The sequence below is a fragment of the Sturnus vulgaris genome, chromosome 6 (assembly GCF_052056855.1).
Source record: "Sturnus vulgaris isolate bStuVul1 chromosome 6, bStuVul1.hap1, whole genome shotgun sequence".
Classification (NCBI taxonomy): domain Eukaryota; kingdom Metazoa; phylum Chordata; class Aves; order Passeriformes; family Sturnidae; genus Sturnus; species Sturnus vulgaris.
In genome coordinates, this window is record NC_142248.1 from 31,095,936 (window position 1) to 31,121,387 (window position 25,452).

Consider the following 25,452-nt stretch of genomic DNA (forward strand, 5'->3'; position numbering starts at 1 on the left):
CCTCTTATCTTAAAAGCTACAGTTTTGTCATCACTGCTCTTTTTTTTCCAAAGGTAGGATTCTGTTTATTTACAAAGCAAAGTAGGGCTTTCAGTCATCTGAAGTAAAGATTAAAAGGATCAAAAGAAAAAGGTGCTTACATGTCTTAGGGCTGACAAGAAAACAACAACCATCAAGCCATCCTTTTGTCCTTGATCCACCCAGTGTCTAAAGCTCCTACAGAGTTTTCATTTAGGCTTAGCTGCAGAATGACAACACAATCTTGTTTCTCTGCTGTTCTGTACACTTTATCATTTTTAGCTATGCAAGAGTAGTTATAAGAATGATGCAGCCCAACTGACAGCATTTCATGATTCAAGTACAAATGGCTCCATCAGACAGTGGGGAAAAAGGGTTACTTTTTTCCTCAGCAATGTTTTGTACAATGTTTATGAGTAAGAGAACTAGAACATCAGCATAAATAAAAATTAAGCCCAGGAGTTTCATTTGTAGCCCCTAAGGCAGGCTGTTCTATTGTGGTGACAGCACAGTTTCTAACCAACAAGCCATTCTAATGTTCTTTAGTGCACGACTACTGTTCCTGTGTCTGAGTACCTGGGAGAGGCAGCAGCCCCAGGCCACAGCCTGGGATAGGTAGAAATAGAAATGGAAAATGAATGTTAAAGAGAATACAGGGAAAAAAGGTGAAAGGAAACTAGTTACTGATTCCATCTTTTAAAAAATGGTGAGATCTATTATTGGGTAGAGCACAGGTGCAGAGTGGCCTTCAAATGAATTTTAGAGCTCCCTCAATTTTTCTGCCTTTGTATCATAGCGCTTCTTTTTGAGATCTAAAATTTTAGGTAACGGGAAAAAAACCCCACAAAATTGGAACTCAAGGTCTACTTCAGAAAGCTATAGGAAAGTGTATCCCACTTTAATTTTTGACCACCCAAGGAGCATACATTGATAAGCAATTGCAGGGCACTACAGTTGTGTGATGTCTCCAAAGCCATCAATCTTTTTTCTCTGGCACTTCCCAGGCACTTAACCTGCTGTTCTCAGAGCTGACACCTGGTATGTACACAGATTACAAGGAACAGAACAGCAACCAGCAGTTTTAACAAAAATAATTTCTCACTCTCCAAAACAACCAAACCAGATACAAGCAATCTAATCTTCCTTTTTCCTTTAGTGACATCTGCTTCATTCAGAAACAACCACCTTCAGTTTGTATTCCAGTAGTAAAGCAAGTGATATGCAAACAGGTGAGCAGTAAATTAATCTGCCCCAGCCATTGCCCCGGCACGGGTCACAGCCAGTCAAGGGATCCAGTTTCAAAACCTGTAGCAGGTCGTGGGCCAGCGGAAGTTGAGCATGTCACAGGGATAAAGCATCACTGGGAAGGGAAAAGAAGAATCAGCACTTACCACTGGCATGACAAATCTGCTGAGCTGTAGGGCACTCATAGCTCATCTCCATTTCAGCCACCTTAAAGAAAGCCTAGGAGGACTCCAGGGTGTGAGGGAGTTGAGTAGCAACAAGAATTGTTAATTCAGATGAATAGTACCAAAATTAAGGATGAAGTGTCTACCATGCAGAGGAACTTTTCTGTTCTTTGTAGAAAGTTTCCAGAGTAGCTGGGTTCCTAAGGGTACCTTTTAGCTGACCCACTAAGCTAAAATTCTAGCTGACAGCAAAGGGCAGGAGGTGTGCCTGACAGCCAGGTGACAATACACAAAACTTCACTTGCATTCATCTTTGAAACCATGACACTGGCCTGCAATTTTGGACTGGAGGGATGCCAGACATCCCCACAGGGACCAGCACAGGCTGCTGCTGCCGTGCCCTTGCTGCTCTTGCAGATCACAGGCTTCAGCACACACAGGTTCCCCTACAATCCTTCCAGCCCTACCACATTGGAGGAATGAAATCAGACCTTGAGAAGGGCGGCAAGGAAAGGCTACATAAATGGAGTAGGGAGGCCTCTGAAACCTGAGAGAGAGAAACTCAGAGCCTCAGGCTGGCAGGCAACAGAGCTGTGCTGTCCCATTCTCGTAGAGGACAGGCAGGGTGATCTGTAGCACGAGGTGCAGAGCTCTCTGCAGTTATCCAAAGAATTCAGCAAGCCTGTAGGACTCCCCTTACAGTATCTGTGTGAGGGCTGCAGCATACTTTACATCTCACAGCAGCCAGAGACTGGTTCCAGATGAGTAACACAACTACGAGATGACCCCAGCTCTTCCAAGTATCTGTTTCTCTCACTCATAAGCATGCTCACATGCCAAAGAAGTGAAGCAACATGTTAAAGGCCATCAGCTCTCCTGTCAGCCTGAGAATTCCTTGCAGGACCTCAGAGGTGTAGCCTCTCCAATCAGAAATTCAGCTCAGAGGCATTTGACACCCTGCTTTTTCCCAGTGTTTGACACAAGTGAAACCAGAGATGACACAGCACAGGTTTGAAAGCTGGCTATGAGACTTCCCAAAAGCTAGGCACAACCATCTAAGATAACAGTGGATTGTAAGAGAAAGAAGAGCTCCTGAAGCTTTCATCTTGGTTTTCCCCTCCCCAGACACAAGCTTGCATAATGGCTACTCCCATAGTTTTTAGCTGATAGTTTTTAGCTTTATACAGGGTTTCAGCCTAAACATCAGTCTTTAAAGGCCCTTACTATGCCTTTCCATAGGATGTGTTTTCTCCATGGCTCCTCCTCACTATTTGAACATCTTAGAGTCTCTGTTGATTCACTCTGTGGTGCTATCAGATCTCCCCAAAGGATTCTTGGGCACATCTCCCCAGCCAGCTCCTTGTTCCTCCCTTGACCTGAGGAAGCAGCTCGCAGGTGGGAGCACAGCCCTGCCATAAAACACCCGTGGTGCAGTCCCAGGCACACTCCAGTAACAAAGCTGAGGGGCAGGTGAGTGGTAGGATGGGCCAGCCTGTGGCCAAAGTTACCTTCCCAAATATCAGGAAATTCAACTTGTAGTATTTGTGCAGCGTTTCCAGAATGTCCATTACCCTCAGTTCTGCTTATTTGTCATTATTTAAACACTAGCACTGTGCAGAAGGATAAGACTGACCTTTTGTCTGGAAAACAGGCTCAAATGGAGCATTTTACTTCCAGCTTGATGGCATATATGCACTGAAAATGCTAAACTCACAATGGCAGCCCTCCTAACACCATGACACTAAGGACAAATTTGCTCTGACTACAGGGAGTACATACACTCAGCAGTGCTCCTTATTTTGGGCAGATTGGGGATTTTTGCAATACATCAAAGCTACCGCATCTGATACTTCTCATTTGGATTTCTGTTGCTGTTCTGGTTGAGCTAGAAACTTCTCAGCTCCCATAAGTTTCTCATACACCACATCCTGGAGCTCTGGCCAGATGTGCCAAATCCAAGCATCAAGTCACGTCCCTGTCAGCCAACTCTGGCTCTAATGGGCCAGAAGTCTCTAATGGAGATTTTACTGTGGCTGGAAAATAATAGCTGCAGTTTAAAACCATTTGGATTTAGAGGAGATTAAGGTTTCTGAAGATACCTTTACCAGAGGTCTAAAACCAGTATAAATAATAAGTATGATCAAAACTGCTGAATGCTTTATCATGAGCCTTGGGTCCCAGGAAGGCACATTTTCCTCTTCTGATTTTGAATCCATGTCTAATAAAAGAGCTTTGCTACACTGAACATGGTACAGGACATTCCCCAGGGAATGGAAACCGATCAGACAAGTACCGATGAATCTATGGTATGTAATTGTCTTACCTGATGCTGATTACTGCTTTCAAACTGAGTGCCCATAGACGACAAAATTTTGGTCAAAAGCCTGATTGTTTCAGATGTAGCTAGGTGGACAATGCCCTAGACTTTTAGCAAACACAAGGGAAATGCAATTGTCCAGTGTGAAACTATAATGTCCAGTGTGCAATTCTTGCATTCACCCCACAAAGCCTCCTGCTGTACCAGGGGTGTAGAGCAAGCTGTTGGATCACCTCCCTTTTTAACTCAATGCCAATCTAGAATGAAAATAACTTCAATGCTAGCTGTTGGCAGCAGCTCCAATGATAGTAAGCATACGATCAACTGTTCTCTCACACGCTTTTGGAAAGGGTTGTCCAACTTTCCAAAGTTTTTAATCCCTCCTACACTTAAATGTTAGAGGGAAACTGGAAGTTAAGCACCAAGAATAGCCTTAGAAAATGCAAAACATTGTGAAAAATTATGACAGTGCAGCAGGCACAAGATTTTCCTGCCACAGAGATGACATCTATTAGTACCTGACAGCAAAAGTTTTATAGCCAGTACTTGAAGCACATCAGCAGACAGATCACACCTTTGTGAACTGAAGGCAAAGTCCCAGTCTAGGACTACACATGAACAGTAAGTTCTCATATTTTTCCTTTAATAATGGAACAATAAAAACTCATAATTGCTTCAAATATTTATTTCCATGGCAAAAATAGACTATAATATATTCATTTCACATATATTACATTCAGTAATACAAGCTTTTTTGTCTATGAAACACAATTTATACATTGTTTTACAAACCAATTTCAGTTTTACAAGAATTAAAGCTGGTTTGATTATACATTTTTTACAGTATTGGTGGCAAGACAGCAAAAAATAGACATGTTAACTGCTAGCTTAGTACTAGAAAATAATACTTCATGTTTGCTACTTTTAAACAAAGTCCCATTTAAATCCTTGCACACTGGCTCAAGTGAAAACTGAAGAAAATGGAGCCAGATCCTGTGTTCCTCTGACACTAAGGACTCAATCCTACAAAACTGCTGATAGGATTTCTTAAGGTCTGTTTTCTTTTAATGAATGAAGATATTTCAGCAGTGTGCAGGAGTGTACATACTTGCTGATTCGCCAGGTAAAGCCTCTTAAATTTCCATCCAAGTGCCCCCAGAAAAGCCACAAAGAGGACAGATAAGTTGGGTATTTCAAAGCAATTTAAGCAAGTATCTTTGTAAAGAGCACACACAACTTGTCTGTCAGAATTTTCCAGGATTAGCAAGATTTCACAGGGGTTTTCTCCATCAAATTTCCTACCATTCTAAAAATTAATGGCATTTGTAACGTCTTTTAAGTATATTAAAAGAAAGTCTCCTAATTTTACTTAAATATTTCCAAATGGAAAAAGAGCATTTAATTCCCTTTATAAAAGTTAGGCACCTTCTGAAACTCATAAAATTAATAATTTGGTAGTTTTGATTGCTGCATATCTGAACCAAAAGAACATTACAATATCTACAGCCTTGCTCTTTGACTTGCCACAGGCTGGATCTGTTGTAAACTCGGTTCATTAGATTCTTTACATTTGATTTCAATCTTCGTTCCCTAAGTAGAGCTGAAGAATAGACTTCAACCTAACAAACACACTGGAGGTTATTCCTCACCACTGAAAGCAGCATGATGTGGAAAATATCAAAGAATAGAACCAAAGTCTATTTAGCAAAATCTTTTTTAAATGCTCATTTAAGTTAACAAATCCTTTTTTTTCAGCCAGTTAGACCTTAAAGTAACATGTGATGCCAACAGAGTACACCAAGTTAGCTGGTCCCGAGCAAGATTGTACTCAGAATTCTTTTTCTTCAACTTCTTTTTTTATAGACATGTTTGCAACAGCAGTTAAAAGTTTAAGATTTTTCTCCCTTACATTAGCACAGTATCACATTGTTTTAATGTCACTGTGCTGCGAATGCTTCACTGCAACAGAACGTCTAAGTACATGGTGAATTCCACATTTCAAGAGTCTCATTGTTAGCCCAGCCTTAAATTGGTGCAACTCACACCAACTGTAAACATCTGGCTTCATTCAAAACATAGTCAAACTTTGGAATCATCTCACCTGCATCCATTAGAAATTATTACTGCAAAATTGCAAGTATGCCTATTGCCCCTGCATTTTGTGTATGTAAAACCAGAGACTGTGGTTTGAAAAATCTGACCTTTAGTAAGTAAACAGAAATTGAGCTGACAGATTGCATTCAATACATTTGGAAAGGAAGATATGTAAAAATAACAGCCTCTGAAAAAATATTTGGAGTTTAAAAAATCACATTTTAAAAAGCCAGTAAAAATAACACCTATGACTACATATTCACTTACCCTACCATGCCATGAAAAACATACCATATGACTCAAACCCTACTAGCAGCTCTACTTTGGATACAAAACATTCCAAATCCTCCTCCAAATGCTTTCTGCCACTCCTCAAATCCTCACTCTCTATGTCCAAAATTCTGTTCTTGCACAAGAGAATTTCTTTTGAACTCTCATCTACTTTTCCTCTGAATGCTGTACTTTCCTGTATGCACATTCCTGATGCATTCTTTTGGTTAATTCTTGTAATCTGTATTTAAATTTAAAGCAGACGTGCATATTCGTGCTTCAAGAGCTCAAGCTTTCATTGGCAGTAAGCCCATTTTAATTCCTACAGTATCATGAAGAACTGCAGGAATTTTGCATCTTGCAGGGCTGGACTCTGGCTTTTCACAATTTTGCTCTATCAAAAAAACCCTAAACACTAAAGCACTGAGTTCTTAGCAACTGAAGCACAGATTCTTTTAAATTGAGAATTTAAACTATTGAAATAGAGAAATGGGTTCACTGTTTTTAAGTTCAGGGATTTAGTAATTTAGCTATTGATATTAAAACTGAGGTCTCATTACACAGCTATGATAAACAACGCTGCAGTTTCCAAGTTTGGTCCAGAAGCCATTGAAATATATGAGCCACTCAACTTTAACAGCTGTTCCAACACAAAATATGCAGCAGCAGCAGGAGCAGCAGCCTCAGTCTTACTTATTAAATTTAAAGGAGCCATTTTGGAGAAAATTTCTCTGAGTGTTGCCCACTTCAAAAAGAGATACACAGGATTACAGTAGGAGCCAAACGTAAAATGTCAAGAATCTTTTCCACCTCAGTAAAAATTTATTTTCCTTTTATTTTTAATTACTGTATTTTAGGGTTTTTTCTAAATGTTGGTGATAACATAGAGCAGCTTTTCATCCACAGAGATACAGGAACACTGCCTTGGTCACCTGCTTTGAATTAAATATATTTCTATATATAAACTGTAGCACCCTGCACTTTTATTGTTCACTTGGGTGAAAGGTATTCCAAGGACAGAAATACTAAGGCATAAAACTTTTCCTGAGGGACAGCAGAAAAGGAGGACACTGCTGTGCAGGATGCAGAGGCTAAGCAAAACTCCCCTGTGCACCTCAGAGCTTCTCCCTCTTCAACAGGGCCAGGAGGGACCTGCAGCCTAAAGCTAACCCAGCTGAGTCAGTGACATGTAATGGACAGGCTCTGACTTAGCTTCTTAGAGAACAGGTTTTAGCCCAAGACTACAAAGATTCACTGGCCAAAAAATCTTTCATAGAGTAACCAAGAAAGAAACCAAATATGCAGAAGTCCTTACTACAGTTTGCATGTTCTTCTCCTGTCTCTCCATATAATTTGATCCTAGAAAGCATCTTCTAACCTAGTCAACAAAAAACCACCAAATCTGTCTCTTGACAGTATATAGCACCTTTATTTGTCCCTGAGAGCTCTGACATCCCTAGAGATCAGCATCATCTTTGCCATTTGCTGCAAAAATTTTTCATACAACTTTTCTTACAAAACAAACTCTGTTCAAATCTTGCATAATCATCTGATTTCATCCCCATAAAAACAGATACACATTTGGCAAAATTGGACAGGCTTTTAGAAAAATTTTAAGTTTTTTTACAAATAAATCCACCTCTGACTCACACTGTGACTGGATTTGGACAGTGGATATTTTTAAAACATCCAAAACTTCATGAAGCACCCAGCACAACTACATGTAAAAATGCATCCCTTTTCAAGGCTCAGATCAAAAGTGCTAAAAACTGAATTGTCATTTATAAGTTAACTGAAAGTCTAAACATTTTAAAAAATATTTTTTATAGAAGGTTGTGAAGTTTAATTTCATTTGGTATCTAGAAGAGAAACTTCTCATTTTCAATGCTCACTCAGAGCCATATGCTTACAAACAAAAGCCATCCTACAGTGTTCAGTAGAAAAACTCACATAAAGTCAAGTCTAATAAGGTCAAGTCTATTACTGCAAAAACAGACTGCTGATGGACAGAACTGGAAGCTGAAGGGAAGGAGGTAGCAGTGTTGCACTAAAAAAACCAAAACTGTGACTACCAGATTTGAGCACAACCACCTCTAAAAGTGAACACAACTTCTTTTAGCTAGAAACAGAAAAATAAGCCATAAGACACACATTGCCTCACCCACCTCAGATAATCCCATAAATACTAGATTAAATTGCTTCTCATAACTGCTCCTTTTAATGCCTCACAGCTGACGTTGTGTCTCAGAAACTGCTGCTTGAAGTTCTGGTTGTCCATCATGTCATTAAAACTGCATCTATCAGGTTATGAAGATCACAGTGCAAAGTTTAGAAATGCAGGAGGTACAAGCTACATTTTAGAGCCTGCCCTCCCATTCAAAAAGATTTCTGCAGATAGAAGTAAACTGTGGTAAAAATTAACAATGTTTTTAAAACACAGCATGACACAAATAGCAAAGTATGCTTGCTTCTTTCAATACTTCTGTCAACACGGATATGTCAGATTGGTATGTTTGCAAGGTTTATATATAAAGAATCACTAACTGGTTTCCTCTGGACTTCCAGTTTTATATTTGGCAATTAATAATTCCTAGGAATTTTATATAAGAACAACATTTATTTTCCTTAGTCTGAAGTATTCATTCTAATTTATAGTGAGAGTACAACAAATCAGACTGCTTCTAAGCAGACCTGAAAGCACCAGATCAATATTGTGTACCTAAAAGTAATATATTTTGTATTAAATGACATACTAGTACAATGTATTTTGGACCACGTGTTTAAATTCATGGAAGCAGCTTACTACAGAGGAAATTTAGGCAACCTATTTATAATTCTTAATTCATGTTTTGGGACACAACTATTTTTTTGAAGGGGGTTTAAGAGTTTCCAAATCCTTGTTAGAGCTCAGAAAAATAACAATTCCAGCGCTAATAAACCTGGCTTTTAGTTTCATTTCATTTCACTAAGCAGGTATCAAGGGAAATGTACACTTAACCATGCCTGCAGACTGGTCTACTATAAGTTTTTTTTGAAATTAAACAAGATATCTAAAATCTACAGCTCAATTTGGAATAGGGATTTTCAATTCAGCATCTCAAAACACTTGGAAAGGCAGCGAAAACCAGGCTGTCCTCACTGAAAACCACAGAGGATTATTTAGGGATATTGTCATTTGACCAGCCCCACGGGACAAAATGGAAATTACTGTAGGCTGTACCTGCCCACCTCAGGTCCATGCCACAGCCACTGACTCAGCCACCTACACAGCTGCTAAATTACCCACATCTCCAGTGTTTCCTCCAGGATCTCTTCTTCTGCAAGTTCTCAAATGTTCTTCATTTCAACACTGCACAGCATTAGCAAAATCTGCTCTAGCACTAACAAAATAATCTGGAGGATTCTACAGAAACTTCCAGTGCTTTACTGGCTTTCTTGGCTGGGAACATTAACTTTTTTTTAAGGTCATCTTTGCACTGTGTAAACCAGCAATCATAGCTGCCACACCTCCTCCATTACACTTCATTCAATCATTTCCACTTCACCAACTCTGCACCTTCCTACTCTCATTTTAGTTCTCTCACTTCATCAACTTAAAAAGCTCTTCTTAAAATAACAGGTTAGTAATGGTATATTACCAAATGAAACAATGCATGATTATAGTCTCTATATTTAGCTACATAAATAACAGAGCAAAAAAAAAGTGCTTAAAACATTTTCATCCATTTTGATTTCAGCCAGTAAAATCAAACTGTCCTCTAAATATATGAATAATACTGAATATGTACTTTCTCTCATCCATTTGTTTCCAATAATCTCGTATATATTTAAAATATTTTTCCCCTGCCCGCTGCAGGTAAGCACTCTCTTCTCAAATGAAAGTTATCAACAGTTACCATTATTGTTCACTTGTCTGTTCTATTACATGGTGCTGCAACTACCAACAGCTTCCCTGGGACTTTCTGCATGATTTTTGAAAAGTTGGTTCAAACATTGTTAGTCTTCTCCTCTGAAAATAGTTATGTTTAAAAAGTTTTCTGTTGTGGTGTTTTGTTTTGTCTTTTTTTATTTAAAAAATCCTAAATATAAAAATAACTGTCCTTAAAGCAACAGCTTAAGATACCTAAGAGCTGCTAATTTTGTTAAGTAAACCAGAGGAAACCAAATGTTCATTTTAAAAAATATAGATGTATTGCTCTAAATATAAAATTGAAAGCAGAATCAAACTGCATAAGACCTTGACATTCCCAAGGGGCAGGTTTCTGACCCCATGTGCACCTACAGATTTTAGCTTTTGCAAAGTCAACAATTACGTTTCAAAACATAATGTTAGTAAAATTGTACTATATACCTCCATTCCATAAGATACTTATTTTGCTCAGAGTAACACCACTCTAAAGAATGTGTGCAAGTAAAATCATTCCTTAGTGTGACTGTGGCTGAACATGGGAAGAATTCAGTCCAGTGAAGATCCTGCTGTGCAGGGACTGTTACACTGACTCATGGCAGCCCTAAATGGTAACGCTGTGATTCATCATATGAAGAGAACACCAGTGAGAGCAGGTCTGGACAACTCTTGATTTTCTTTCTGTAAACTCTTGCAGAGTCTCTTAGGAAATCATATGGGTTAGATAAGTCTAGAACTTTTGAGAAACTGAATGAGAACTCCATAGACGAAAGTGTATTGCGAAAGAGTCTGCACCATCATCATTCTCTGCTGCCTCAACATATCCAGCACTCGTGGGATGTCCAGCATCTGGAAGAGAACAAAACATTACAAGTGACTGGCAAGCAAGGAAACTGGCTTGCACTTTCCCAGCAGGAGATTCAGAGCAGTACCTTAGTGATCTAAGGACAGAATCAACTGTTCTGATTTCAGCTCTGACAATTCATTGCCCATGCCTGCAGTAAGGACTGCACTACACCACTGATCATCTAGGAAATATGCATAATAGTAAAGTTACCTATCTCATGAGGTATTGGTCTTCACAAATCTAATGGCTGAAAAAGTCTGTCACAGTGTTAGGAGAGGAATGCGCAATGAAACAATAAGTTTGTTGAGTTTCAGCTGATATATTATATTATATTATTAATGAACATTTTACAGCTGTCCACTTCTGGCTACAAGTTGATGGGACTGATTTTACTCTATTAAACTACCACTTTGTCCTCTACTCCTGATACTGCAAATACACTGCACTTAGGAACAAAATAATAATAAGTACAGAGACTGGCTAGAAAGTATGTTCTTGAATATTTTCCATTCTAATTAAGGCAAGGAGCGGTAAAGTCTGGATGAAATCCTGAAATATGCTCGGTGGCCTAGGGCATACTTGCTCCACTCAATGACTCAAAATCTTAGGGAGTCAAGAATCCAAATGAGCATTCCAGTGCCTGGTGTGAATGTGGGCAGCTCTAGAAGATTATTAACTCCTGTTGAATTCCCAAGAGCCATTTCAAGCAAAGCTGTAAGACCTCTCCAATGGCTCTGATGAACAGTCGTAACATATTTTGGGTAGGTTATTGCTCTCCTATTACCTAACATAATTTAAAGCAGAAGAAAGAAAAAGAGCTCACCTCATTGTGCTCCAAGCAGGCGATCATGATCTCTGCCAGTATGACCACCCCTGTCCGCCCCACGCCCGCGCTGCAGTGCACCAGCAGGGGAGGATTTGAGCTTTTCGGCTCTGCTGTGCTGTTCGTGTGGCGCCGCACCGACTGGATCTCCTCCAAGTACGCTTTAAGTTCAACAGAAGAGTAATTAATTTAGGAGATGGAGCCCCATAAGCTCTGCTATTACACTGTATGACACCAGAAAGTAGTGATTTAACAGTGGACATGCCACAGGAAAACGATATATTATGTAAATCAACAAGTCATGCCCCAACCATAGCCATACAGATCCACAAGGCTCATCTAACTTCTGTAAGGATTTCCTTGCCTTGTTCCCCTATTCCTACTAAGGATGGCTTGTGACCATCTTGCTCCTGCTGCAACATACTCAAATGTGCAGTATGGGGTACAATTATGTTTTATTCTATACGGACTTCTAGTATATTATTTGCTTTAGACAGAAGGAGTCACTTTAATAAAATATCAGGTATATCACTACCAAAAATATCGTTCAATATCTCTCCCTGGTGTAAAGAAACCTTTTACAATGGAATGCTTGGCATACTTGTCAAAAGCTACTTCATGTATAGCAGCCATTTTAGAAGATATTAAAAAAAACACCACAAACCACACCCCAAAATAAAGCTATTAAATACAACTTACATAAAAATCCCTTTAAATCTTCTGGACAGCCATGCTCTGGCCAGTCAGTATACTGCAAATGCCAAACTGTTCTCTCCTGTCCTGTGAGAAGATGTTTAATCTTCAAACCTGTGGTTGCATAGCAGCCCGAGTCGGTACGGAATCGCGTGGTAATCTTAAATCTTCCATATGTCACAGTGTTGTGTCTTGAGCCAAGACGTGGCCAGTATCTGAAGCTTTTTTCTCTCCCACTTTCCTTAAAAGCAGAACACGTGTTTAACAAGAAACCTAAGAACAGTCATACAACTAATGTTCCTAATGTTACTAATGTAGTAACAACTGCATCTCTCCTCTGCTAAGCAGTTCTAGCGTGTTATGGCCTCTTACTGAGAAAACCAACTTTTCAGCAGAAAGTTTGGCAATTCATTTTTCTGACGAAGAAATCAAGGCCCAAAGGGGTCACTAGAAACTTATCTTTGATCTGTCTATTTGTTGGAGCAAATATCTCCTTCCTTTAACAGATTATAAAAAAATAATTGTGGAATTTCTGGGAGAAACCTAACTCAATTTATACTCACTTCCTCCGCTGTCACCATAGCTATGATGGCAATCCCTTGTTCCCAGATCATCTGCCAGAAATCCTGACACGTATTTTGCAAAGGGCCCTGCGTGGCAATGTAATCCCACTCTATGCCACCAACAGAGATCTGTAAAAAGAAAGACATGAGATTAGTAATTGAAAACCCTCTCTCCAGTTCTAACATCAGCCATTTGAAGATGCACAAAATGAAAAGACTGCAACACCACAAAAGTAGGAGCCCATTGTGAGTTATACTGCCCCAATATTTTAGCTTGTCACATTAGATGCAGAAGAAACACAATTGTATAGGTTCATAGGTAAATAAATGTATTTTACATCATAAGCATTGTGCAAAACTGAGAAAAAAAGTTGTATTTCTCTTTTGTGAATTTAAGATACTTTAGCAAATCCAAGTTTAGAGAAGCTTTTATACTCTGGGGCTGTAAACACTATTATAGTACTAGTTGTTATTTCCTGAAAAAATATTATCTTGCTTAAGAAGAGTCAACATTTGTGAATGAAGCAGAGAAATTATGATGCCATCTCGGTATTCAAACAGATTTATTACAAAAAGACAGCAACACAACTACAAATGCTGCCTTGAAAAATCTCAAATCTTTATGGAAAAAGCATGAAGCAAACTGTACTTGCACGTAGAGCAGATAAATGTATTGAAAAATGAATGAACTGCCTTCCACATTCTTGAAGTCGCCTTTCAAATTTTTTTAAACAGAGCTTAGAGAGTTAAGGATGAGGAAAGAGGGCAGCTGAAGGTTTTGAAAAAGCCAATTTCCCCCTGGCTCTGGCGGGTCCTCTAACCATGGAAAAAAACTTAAGCTAGGAGCTAGCTTACTGCCGATTGTGGATACAGTCTGAGAGTGCAGAAAAAGAAGAAACTATGATTGTTACTGCAACTAAAAAATATCAGTCATTGCAGAGGATCCCAGTTTGTTTTAAACCTATTTGCCTCCTTAGTTCTGGGAAGAATGGACATGCCTTCTGTTAGCAGCAATCCCCAGACAGGGACCACAGAATGGAGACAGTAGATCAAATAGAGACAGAAGCAAAATGCAGAAGATCCCTCCAATAATTAACCCTCCATTATTGTAGGTGATTAGGAAAGCAGGTTCCTGCTTTCCCCAAAGAAACTTCTGGAGAAGAAAAGAAAGAGAGAGAGAGATGGAGGGATTGTCACTCACTCATCTTACCAAACCAAAACTGATAGCCAAATGCATTTTTAGTTACCACATGAACTGGAAAATTTTTCTCCCAGAGTATTTCTCTCACCTTGATATGAGATGCATTGATGTAACCCGTGTTGTTTTCTTTGGTTGGGACCAGCTCTACTCTGGTATCATCATAAGGAAGGACGTCCTGGAAGCGGTTTCTCTCAGCATTTTCAGGCAGCCGAGCTATTGAGCACTCGCCATCCATCAGCCTTTTCTTCTGGATGCGCTCGTATTCCGTGAACACCATCCCCTGCTCCAGCCGCTGCTCCAGCATTTTACACTGCAAGGCACAACACACGGAACCATGCAAAGGCACATTCTGAGGGGAGTCTGTTCTAACAGAGAATTCATGAAGGATAAAATGTATGTACTTTCTTCTCCTACATATTTCTTCAATGCCTTCACAGCTATTAATGTTTCCACAAACATACCAGAATAAATTAGAGGCAACCCTAACCAGCAGGAATTTTGTTCAAGTGCAAACTAAGCAGCATGTTATACTTCACTAGGTCACAAAGATTTATGTGGATGCTGCTGGTAAAGGAAAAATTACTTCATAGCTTCTGTAAAGACAGCCCAGCTGGGGAGAAAAAAATTGGCCAACCAGACAGCTATGCCATACTGCATGATGACTTCAAATACCTTTGATCCACCTGCTCAATACAACAGCTAAATGACATAATTTGAAAATTCTCCTTTAACCTTATAGTAATAAAACCCCCCAAAATAATAATAAAAAACCACACAAACTTAGTTGTTTGGATAGCAAAAACCTGAATTTTGCTTACAGTAGGAAAGCTACCTTAGAAACTTGCTGCAGTTAATTTACAAATCCAGAATTTTTTCTAATAGTATAATTCAATCTTTTTTATTTAATAAGCTGCTCTCTCCTCCCCTTTATTCTTTTGAAACCAGGTTGTTTCTAAATCATAAGACACTTCTGGAATTTCTGCATGTCTTTGCCAACAATAATTAGAGGAATAATATGTAAGATTTCAGCCAGAAAATTTCATCTATGTCACATGTCCCCAGATTCTTACAGCAACTGCTCTGTGGTATCAGGTCATAGAAGTGTCTTATATCAAGTAAGTATGCCAAATGCTGCAGAGGAAGGTGTAAACTTCCATCATATGCAATTTGCACACCAATACATCAACTGTACAAACTCCTTTATTATCTTTAGGCTAAATTCACATATTTAAACTGATAATAACATGAAACTGAGCAATGAAACAGGCATTGAATCAACACTAAACTTATCTTTTAAAATACTTGCACTCTGGACTTCCTTTTATGTCATATGTCTACTTTGCATTGCCTCTTCTCAACTCTTTTAGGAACTACTCCCGTTTCATGGAATTTATTCTACCTCTACATGACTGCCTGAAGAGAAAGTGTAGTGACATGACTTTGTCAGAATCTGACTTTGTGGTTTCTTCTTTGCCACAATGCTTTGGGCAGAGCTAGCTGAAATACAAACACAGCTGAATACAGCAAAGGTCAACCCAGAAAGAGATGATGGCTCTAGCTAAGAGGAAATAACCAACACAGGTACTAAACCTGCACCTCAGTAACACAATGTTAATTTTTGTCCCTTAGCATCTTAAGCAATGTATATGTAGTTCAACACAGTTTACTGAGTGATTTGCAATTAATTTTCTTGGCCTGTTCATTTAAAGTGCAGCTGGTGAGAGGTGAGAGTAGGACTATTCCTTCAGGTTCTAATCCCTAGCGTAGATCCCTAGTGACTAGAAACAAAATTGAGGAGACCTGCAGCTGAGGCTGCCCAACCATGCTCAGAATCAGAGTCTACAGATACCACTGGTTGTAGAATGGGCAATAATCACTGTAGAACTTGGTGTACCTAGTTGCTCCATGGTCAGATGTATGATGGCAGCACTGCTCTTTATAGCCCATCACAGCCTGAATATTGACCGTATTTCACTTTCCTGCACTTCTTTAATGCTATATGAGACAGGCTGAAGCAGATTTACTGATTTTTTTTATCCTGACACAAGCTGATGGAGTCTTATATTTCTCAAAGAATGATCCTCAAATTGTAGAACTTGATGCCCTCTCATTGATCTGACATCTTTTACTGAGTTTAAAATTTCAGCAGATCAGACAAGTTCTGTCTATATGTTATGGGTTCTACCTGAAGAAAACAGATAAATACAATCTGCACAAGTTGTATTCTGGGGATGCAATTTAGCTGTGAAACTTAGTCTAAACACCATGTGAATTTTTAATAATTGCAAATAAATCAATATGACACTCAGAATTTTAAGTTTCACAACTTTTCACTCTGGAAAACCCAAAATTAAGAAAGAAAACACTATCAGTAGCACAAAAATATATCAGTAGGTACTAGTTAATTCACTTCCTGTATGTTCAGAGAGTAAACTATAGTTGAATCACTGTCATCTTAAAGAAAAATCTGAGTTACACCTAATATTTCTAGCAACGACTTGTCAATTAGGAATCTTTTTATTTTGTTTCTATTCTCAGCATCTGGGTTGCCTTAATCTGAAGCATTTTACAGTCAATAAAATATACCATCATAATAAAGTCATTTTGAAAAATTGCTAGTGTAAATCAAGCATTAAAAAACTTCCACATACTCGTTCATCATTTGTTGCTCTTGTTGATTCTTCCTTCCCCTCATCTGGCAGAGGCATTCTAGTCAATGCTAGTCCATTTAGGGCAGCTAGCTTCAGTGGCCCCATTTTTTTTGCATCATTTTTATTCTTTTTCATACCCTGCAAAAGAAAAGCTAAAACTTGTAAATATTATTAAATATCAGATGCAGTTATAAAGCAGAAACCAGATGAGTTCAACTAAGCAAAATATATTTCTCTGGCCCCTCCTGTGAACAGCTCTGACCTTTTTCTTTGATAAGCACTGCAGTGAGAGATTAGGGTGGTGGGACTACATTCCTCCAAGGACACAACACAAGTCTGTCTTCATTCCAGACTGGTTAATGAAACTGCATGAGAATGACAAATATTGTTCTCTACAAAGCTCATGACTGAGGGTGTGTGATGGCAGCTTCGGATAATTAACATTCTTGAACAGACCTGGGATCACTTCCCAAACCCAAAATACATAAAAGTTATTCCTTACTAGACTATTCTGTTTGCAGGCACTTCCCTACAATCAGACAATGACCATATAACTTTCAGATATTTGGATAAAGTGTTTTACTGAGTTTGCAACAGACATGACATACAAAACACAAACACAGAACTGCAGACAGATTTGAGTCCTGAACCGGGCCATGAATCTAAATTATGGAATTACCATCCATTATTTCATGAAAAATATCAAAGGGAAATTTCTATGAAAGAATCAATTCAAATAATTCTTTTAAACAGGGTAAGAGGAAACTTCATCATTCCTGCTGTTGCTAAGTTTAATTGTTAATAAAAATACACTGAAAATATGAGCACATATGCTGCTTGAATGATAATCAGTGGTTTCAAAAGTTAAATGGAGGTAAGAAGCAGGAAGACAAAACTAAGAGTGTGAGACTTCATTTAAAAGTGAACTCAAATACAAAAATAAAAAGCTCATTGAAAAGCAACATGTGCAAGCACTGGTAGGGGCCAGCTTTGTAACCAGGATATTCACCTCAGTTATGAATACAGAAAGGTAATTTTCTGTATTATGCAACAACACTCTTAAATGTTTCTGGCTAGGAACTATGTTACAAACATTTTTAATGAAAGAGTTCTAATATTAATTTAATTTAAAGGTTGACAGGAACATGTCCTAATTACATAACTGTCAAAAGGAAAAGCAGGGTATGATCCTAGTAAACACATTACTGTCTGAAAATGTATCTTTTGGAGAACAAATACTAAGTAACTATCTAAATGTGAACACAAGGAGGAAGATATCCCTTTTTTTCCCCTATATCCACATTAAAAAAACAGGAGAAAGAAGATGTAGAAAAACATACATAACTATAAAATGAATTTAAGCTGATGGAGGTTCATTTCATTGTGTTCAGCTCCATGTATAGCACATCTGACAGACAAAAACTTGTGAGAGTAGTAACTATTTCAATACATAGCTTTTCACAGGTTCTTTTTTGCAGTATCTGCTGTTACCACGGCAGTACCAGTTATATAACAGTTCCCTTGCAGTCCAATTTGACTATTTGACACTAACTCAGGTATCAATTGATTTTAAAAGGCAAAATAATAACAAAACTGGTCTTCCTCTATTAGCACCTGAAATCTGCCACAAACTACATAGAATTGAACAAAAGTTTAAAGCAAAGTGGGCTCTAAGGAGTGCCAGTGAAATTGTGCAGTCCACATAGACCTTGATGTTTCTGTGAGGTGGGGAATACAGGAAAGGTAAAACTTGCAGATTTTCACTATTTACGGTGTCCTAAGATTGGAATAGGAGAAAAAGATATGGCAAACAAGACATAGCCTCAATGGGATAAAAACATCTTGAAGAGAAGGCAAAAGGGAAAGGATATGGAAAAGGGAAGGCGTGAAGTAAAGAAGAGAATGCAAGGAAAGAATTTATTCCTTAAGTTGTCAGGTTCCCTCTTGGGTCAGAAGAATCAGGCAAACAAATTTTTTAAAAAGTAAACATTCCAGCTACGTATCATTTTTCAGTGAGAGGAAGATGAGCAAGCTGAATGGAAAGAGTGGCTTCTGCTCTAGATAAGAAGTAGGGCAGAACAGGGATCTAGAACTGATTTTAAATTAGCTCCTTCTAAAGCTTCTAGCCAGGTTAGGTTTTCAGATGGATGGAGACTGTGCAGCTGGATTTGTGTGGGTGGACTAAACAAACAGAACTCAGGCATGGCAGAGAAGGGAATAAAAGATAACAAAGTTAACCAGGGAAACACAGAACTATAAAGGTCAAGCTTTAGGTATCTTTTAATTTATATGTTTTAAAAGCATCTCAGGCTGATTAAAAGAACCCCAAACCTCAAACAAATACAACAATCAACTGGTACAGACAACCCAAAACAAGACAAATAGTATCCACTTACACCTAGAGGGGGAAGGCCTTCCACAATATTCTTCTTCCCAGACAAAAGATCGGACACGGGTCTCTTCTTTACTGAATCTTTCCTTACTCTGTATCTCCCTGATGTTGTAAGATCAGATTCTGACATAGATGGAGTAAGCAGTCCTTCCCCTCTTCTCTGTACCTGGCTTTCTACTAGTAAATGAACAGGGCTCATATCTTTCATTCTCTTTTCTGCCTCTGTGATATGTAATTTAGGTTCAAGAATATGCAAAGGGCCAGCAGATGAAGCAACAGAGCTATAAGGATAGTTTAGTACTGAATCATGAGAATAACCTCCCATAACAGATGAAAGTTGAGTTTGATCTTCAGGGAGAGGAGAAAGACTTGTACTGGCCTTATTCTCTTCTTCAAATTCTTCTTCTTCCTCACTACTGTGAATCAGCATAGTGGCATCTGAAAGGGTTTTCTTGTGATCACAGTTCACGCATTCTTCTTGCTCACCTTCTTTTTGCTTCGTTCTCTCCATCAGAACGTTGGGCTGTGACCCTTCTGAGATAACTCTTGGAAGAGCCACATCTGCTGCAGAAGCTGACATGGTCCTCTCTTTAATTCTTATTCCTTCAAAGCTGGGAGTCAAGCCTGCTATTTCAATACTGTTCCTTTTCTGCAGCTGAGCATGGCGAGCCGATGTTAGAGGTTCACTGACCTCTTGAAGAGAATGTGCCACAGGCAGGCTGTCTTCCTGAAATGTCTGGACAGAATGGTGCACTCGCCTTGTGATAAGATCTGGATTGCTGCTGCTGATGTAGATGTGTCGAGAAAGGTCTGGAGTACTATTTGCAGGCCTTGGGTACGGGTATGGGGGAGGTGGTCGATAGACTTGAGTCTTCATTATATTTGGTGCTGGGTAATCCTGAGACTGGAGCTGCACATTTGTCAACTCAGGCACACTGACTGCCCCAACAACTGGGCGCTTTTCAGCAGGATAGGGATAGGGGGATTGGCTATGGAAGCTGTAGTTCAGGTTAAATGGATAATGGTTAGACTGTGGGGCAGCAAAGTGGGCATGCTCTCGAATTTCAGGCTGACTGTAAACTAAGGCATCAGGCCTGCTGTAAGCATATGAGTTGCTGATATTAAGATTTCTCATTGAATGACTCTGTCTATCTGTGTGCACCATGCCCCTGTTGAGCTGTCTCATCACAGTCTCATAGTCTGGTGTGGGACGATAAGAAGGTGGTATTAGTGCACTGTGTCTGTGTGATGGGACATAATCAGTTCTGAGGACATCACTTCCAGTAATGCTTGGGTTAGAGGACATGGGGGATGGCTGCAAGTAATGCTGTGGATTGTTCAAGGAGTTTGTGCTGTGTGCACTATAGACACTCCCATTGCGGATCCGACCACTGTAGTCGTGAGGGGTTCTATCCAAGCTAGTCTGAGAGTGACAGTAGTATCCATTCTGATTGCTCACAAAGAGGTTATCTGAAAGTAAAGTTTAAGAACAATCTTTATGTCCAGAACATCAAACAAATCCTCAAATACTTATCCTCTATTAAGATGTAGCTAAGGCAATGTTTGAGATTTTCCAAATCTCACTTATTCTTAGCTATGTATTGAAATGGGAAGGAAAAAAACCCAAACCAAAATCCCAGATTTTCTGTTGACGTTGATATTCAAGGTATATACACCAGAATAACTTATATTTATTTCGATCATGCAAATCCCTATGGGAAAACACCGTCTGTTTACAAATTACTTTCTTCTGTTTAGAATAGGTTACCTAAGTTTCAGTCCAAGAAAAACAAAGTCCATATCAACCTTAAACCACACCACTGAAAAAATGAATATCTACACTAGGATTTGCACTAATGTAATCAGTTTGAACAGCAAAGAAACAGGGAAAAAAAAGCAAAACAAAACAAAAAACCACCAAAACCCTAAAAACAGCCCCATAACAAGGAAACAAAAACCCTTGCTCTTCTCTGTACTTCTCCTTCAGGATGTATGTAGATATAGCATCACATGACCTCAAAAAAAAAATCAGATTTTCTCCAGAAATTTTGGAGGCAGTTTAAACTTCCACCATGTCTTGTTTGTACATATTATATATACCTACACTTTAAAGAAAATGGTCTAACAGTTTATATATCCAAGATATATTTAATCATTTTAATTACTACTTCATTGGATGTACAATTTGCCAATCTCCAGAGAAGAACAATTAAGTCATTGCTATAGATGTAGATGATTTAACTGTTTGGGTTCACCAAAATAATTGCCACACTTATGTTAATGAATTTGCTGACAATCAAAAATTGTTTTATGAAAAAAACGTTCAAAAATAGGACACTTGCAGTAGCAACTACCCTGCAATACTTACAACCCTAAACTGCAAAGAATTCAGTTATGTTCTGAATGTAGCTGAATACCTGCATTTCATTCAGACCTGTGTAACTCTGTTTTGATAGAAAATGTGCTTATTCCCTTCCCAATGAGCTGGCTTTTTAGAGTACTATTTATCCAGGAGATTTGAGAGGAAAGTTCCTGTCAAATTTGAGGATACTTTGCAACAGACTAGGTTCAGCCCTTGAGGGCAGCAACTTTGTTAATTAAAGACACAATGTGTAACAATGAAAATAATGAGAGTAAGCAGCCATGACTCTGCTATAAGCTGCTAAGATAAGGAGTCTAATTGCTTGAGAATATTAGTCAGAGTTTGCTCTTTGTTTCAATCAAATATATACCAAGTCCATAACCTGCAAACTTTTTAGCCTTTGAATTCCTCAACACCTTATAGTCCAGCAAACTTAGACAAATGTCTCTCTTCCTGCATTCTGGGTTTAATCTTTTTTTAATTTTATTTTTTAGTTGTGTGAATTGTCTTGAGGCAATCTCTTTGCAGCTATTAAGACCAATATTGACAAGGATCTCACAATGCCATAACATACCAGTTTGATACACAAGCCAAAAAAAGTCAGCTTAAACTCACACAAGACATCTACAATTGCTGTACATGCTATCCTAACTGGATCTGCTCATCTCCCATAGGAGAGGATATGGAGGAGGAACAGTGGAGGAAATTGGGGTTGTTTAGCCTGGAGAAAAAGTGGCTCAGGGAGAACTTTACTGTTCTCTACAACTATGTGAAAGAAGGCTGCAGTGAGGTGTGTTTGTATCCTCCCAGGTAACAAGCGGCAGGACCAAGAGGGAATGGCCTCAAGTTGCACCCGGGAAGGTTTAGATTGGATATTAGGAAATTTCTTCTTGGAAAGGGTGGTGAAGCATTGGAACAGGCTTGTCCAGGGAAGTGGTGGAGTCACCACCCCTGGAGTTATTTAACAGACATGTAGATTTGGCACATGTGGACATGGTTTAGTGATGGATTTGACAGTTGTGTTGATGGCTGGACATGATGATCCTAAAGGTCTTTTCCAACCTAAACAATTTGGTGATTCCATGACTGCATTTCACATTCTATGTGTCTAGAGTAGCAGCAAGCACTTCAATGAGTGTTCCAGTACGAACCTACCTCATGTTCACCTCCTAATTTATTCAGCTATAGCTAAAGTAGCTAAAAATATAAATTATAGTTTTTACCTTCTAAAACTGTGTAGTGTGGCCATGGATTTAGTGAACTTACCTTGGGAAGATGCATATGGCTCACTATAATGACCATTGTAATGCAGCTGAGGTGGTGGAGGCATCATATAAGGCTGAGGCTTGGGCTAAGAAAGCAAACATCTTACTGTTACTTAAAAATTGATTATTCATTTAAAAAATAATTATTGAAGTATTTTTAATACATAATGTATACCATATAGATGCATAATATTATATATAATGTATACATATTATATATAATACTATACATATAGTAATAACAAGCATTATATATTATATTCTAAAAGCATATAATATTACAAATAAACACATACAAAGCCTTAGTCTTAAACCACTTTTTAAATCTGCAATGTAAGTTTCACCTTTGAGGTCATAAAATAAGTAATTTAAAAACCAGGAAAAAAACTTTAAATCACACTCTACTAACCCAAGACTGTATCTTGCCATCTCACATCTAGGACAGTCTCCTAGAGACAGTGTTCAAACTGAAAACAGAAGTGTTGAAGATATTCTTCATTGCAATTGCTTTAATTTCACTATTTAGATATTGCATTGCAGCTCTTCCTACAAGTCAGAAAGAGTTCCTCACATACTAGACTCATCTTTTTCACTGCTCATTTAATTTCACTGAAGAGAACCAATATTTGATTCAAAGTCAACTGAAATCCATAAAAATGCAAACATAAAGCTATTTGCTTTCCTTACCATGGACATCCTGGATGAAGATCGTCTTCTAACAGGATTCACTGTAACAGGCTGAGTTTGTCTACAGAAGAAATTTAATGGTAAGAAATTATTCTTAACAATTAGCAAAACCCATTTCAAACATGAGAAAGCACTCCCAAGTTCAATTAAAAATCACTCTACATTTCCAGGACAAAGGCCTGTGTTAGTCTTGCACAAGACTCTCAAAAGGAAAGAGCTCTGTGCATTAGCCACCATCACAAAGCAAAAATCAAAAGCTCAAGATCAAAATACCTCAGTTAATCTCCTGTTCTACAAGTTGTCTGCTCTACAAGTCAGACATAAAACTGTATGGGGACTGTAACGTTACAGATGTCATAGGAACTGGAAAGCATTACTATACTGCGTTAGCATTTCTAACATTTATGCTAATGGGAATGAATTTTCATAATTTGTTGGACTGGCTCCAGGACATAAAGTTCAGAAGTCTTAAGCTCCTTTCCCCCCCACCTTACACTGCACCTGTGCTCTGCATCTCATAGCAAGACAAGTCAAAACACAGCATGATACAAATGCAGGAACTGCTATTTTTTAGTGAGAAACATGTTTTTAAGCTCACCCTTTGGGAAGTGAAGGACGAGAAAGGATTGGAAAGCGTGGAAGGGAAAGAATGAGGGAAGATTTCTGAGAGGCCTCCTCAGGTGGACAGTCCAAGGAGTCTCTAAAGACAAGGTATGTAGAGATATAGGAAAAAACCCTGAAGTTGATGCAGGCATGCATAAGAGTTTTCAGCAGCAGGACCAGATGATAAGAAATCTTAAGAGCGGAGATAATCAGTAAAATATTTTGAGGACTTAACCTCATGTAAAACCACATTGTGGTGAAACAATTACTGTAAGTAGTCCTAGAGACTGACATTTAATATAGAACTACAGATCTGACCATATTTAGACAGAAATGCACAAGCCCCATGAATGCATTACTTCTACCAATGCTTCATATCACTCTTAAAAGACAGACAAGTTTACAAGCTTTGAGGTATGAGGTTTGCTCTATTTCAAATTTATCTTACTCCTCAAATAAATTAGCATTAAACATGTTAATGAGTCACCTGAGGCACAAAATACTTGATTATCTTTGCACTGACCTCAGCAGATATCAAACATCTGTCTTCCCATGTACGAAGAGGAGTGAAACATGGGAATTATGATTTTCCAGTTATAGGCTATACACTGTGTCTAATTCTCTATTCTTTGACTGAAAAAATTTAACTGAAGGAAAGCCATTCCAGTAAAGTAGCTCAAATTCCAGCCATTGATTTACAAGTTGGAGACCAGCCCATTTAAATTTAATTTGATGAATTGTATTAAATTTACTTTGCACTGGTGCTACTTGAGCTATAGAGATTCCACGGATACCTAAAGAACCACATACCTCTTAGCTGTCAATCCAGCACATTTCAGGAGTGCTTCACATACACTGCCCGCCCTTTTACAGCCTCGAGTGTCCTTTCAGAGCAGTTCATCCAAACACAGGCCAAAACCCTGCTGGTTCCAGTAGCTCACAAGCACTAGCAATATTAGACCCCAAAGCAACTCAAGTCTCTCATAGCACTGTGATCCAGAAGTGAAGGCCAAACATCATTACTTATGGTAAGATTTCAGCACTTCATATGGTCCTCTGTTATAAAGCAGGATGTATTTCAAAAACTGGTGGTAAGTACTTTCTCAAAAAAGATTAAGAAAATGAACCCAAGTCATTAATTACTACCATCTAAAAAGGACAGTAAAGACTTTAGAGAGGAAGGGGGACATTTCACTTCCCAATGGAAGCTGCAAGGGCACCAAGAGTTCTGCTAATGCATTCTACTTACAAGCTGCATTTATTTAGTCTGTAAAATTTGTGTCTAGCCACACACATCCTCCACACATATTTTGCTGTTTCCATATCTTCCTGCCAAAAAAACAAAACCCA

At 38.6% G+C, this 25,452-nt stretch overlaps 1 protein-coding gene across 2 annotated transcripts in view; it reads right to left on the reverse strand.

Annotated features, from left to right (window-relative positions):
* Window positions 1-4,413: 4,413 nt before the first annotated feature.
* The window catches only part of PTPN21 (protein tyrosine phosphatase non-receptor type 21), a 44,861-nt gene continuing 23,822 nt past the window's right edge, over window positions 4,414-25,452 (reverse strand). Inside the window, exons 10-20 of one of the 2 annotated variants that reach the window (XM_088167449.1) lie at window positions 25,352-25,431; window positions 24,098-24,199; window positions 23,500-23,560; window positions 22,814-22,898; window positions 19,190-20,655; window positions 16,794-16,931; window positions 14,231-14,452; window positions 12,942-13,070; window positions 12,385-12,619; window positions 11,686-11,846; window positions 4,414-10,864 (exon numbers count right to left, since the gene is read on the reverse strand). In XM_088167449.1, coding sequence (XP_088023575.1) covers window positions 10,736-10,864; window positions 11,686-11,846; window positions 12,385-12,619; window positions 12,942-13,070; window positions 14,231-14,452; window positions 16,794-16,931; window positions 19,190-20,655; window positions 22,814-22,898; window positions 23,500-23,560; window positions 24,098-24,199; window positions 25,352-25,431 — 2,808 coding nt within the window. In that variant the 3' untranslated portion in view covers window positions 4,414-10,735. The remainder of the gene's footprint in view (window positions 10,865-11,685; window positions 11,847-12,384; window positions 12,620-12,941; window positions 13,071-14,230; window positions 14,453-16,793; window positions 16,932-19,189; window positions 20,656-22,813; window positions 22,899-23,499; window positions 23,561-24,097; window positions 24,200-25,351; window positions 25,432-25,452) is intronic. The other variant, XM_014869860.2, reaches the window with a different exon arrangement.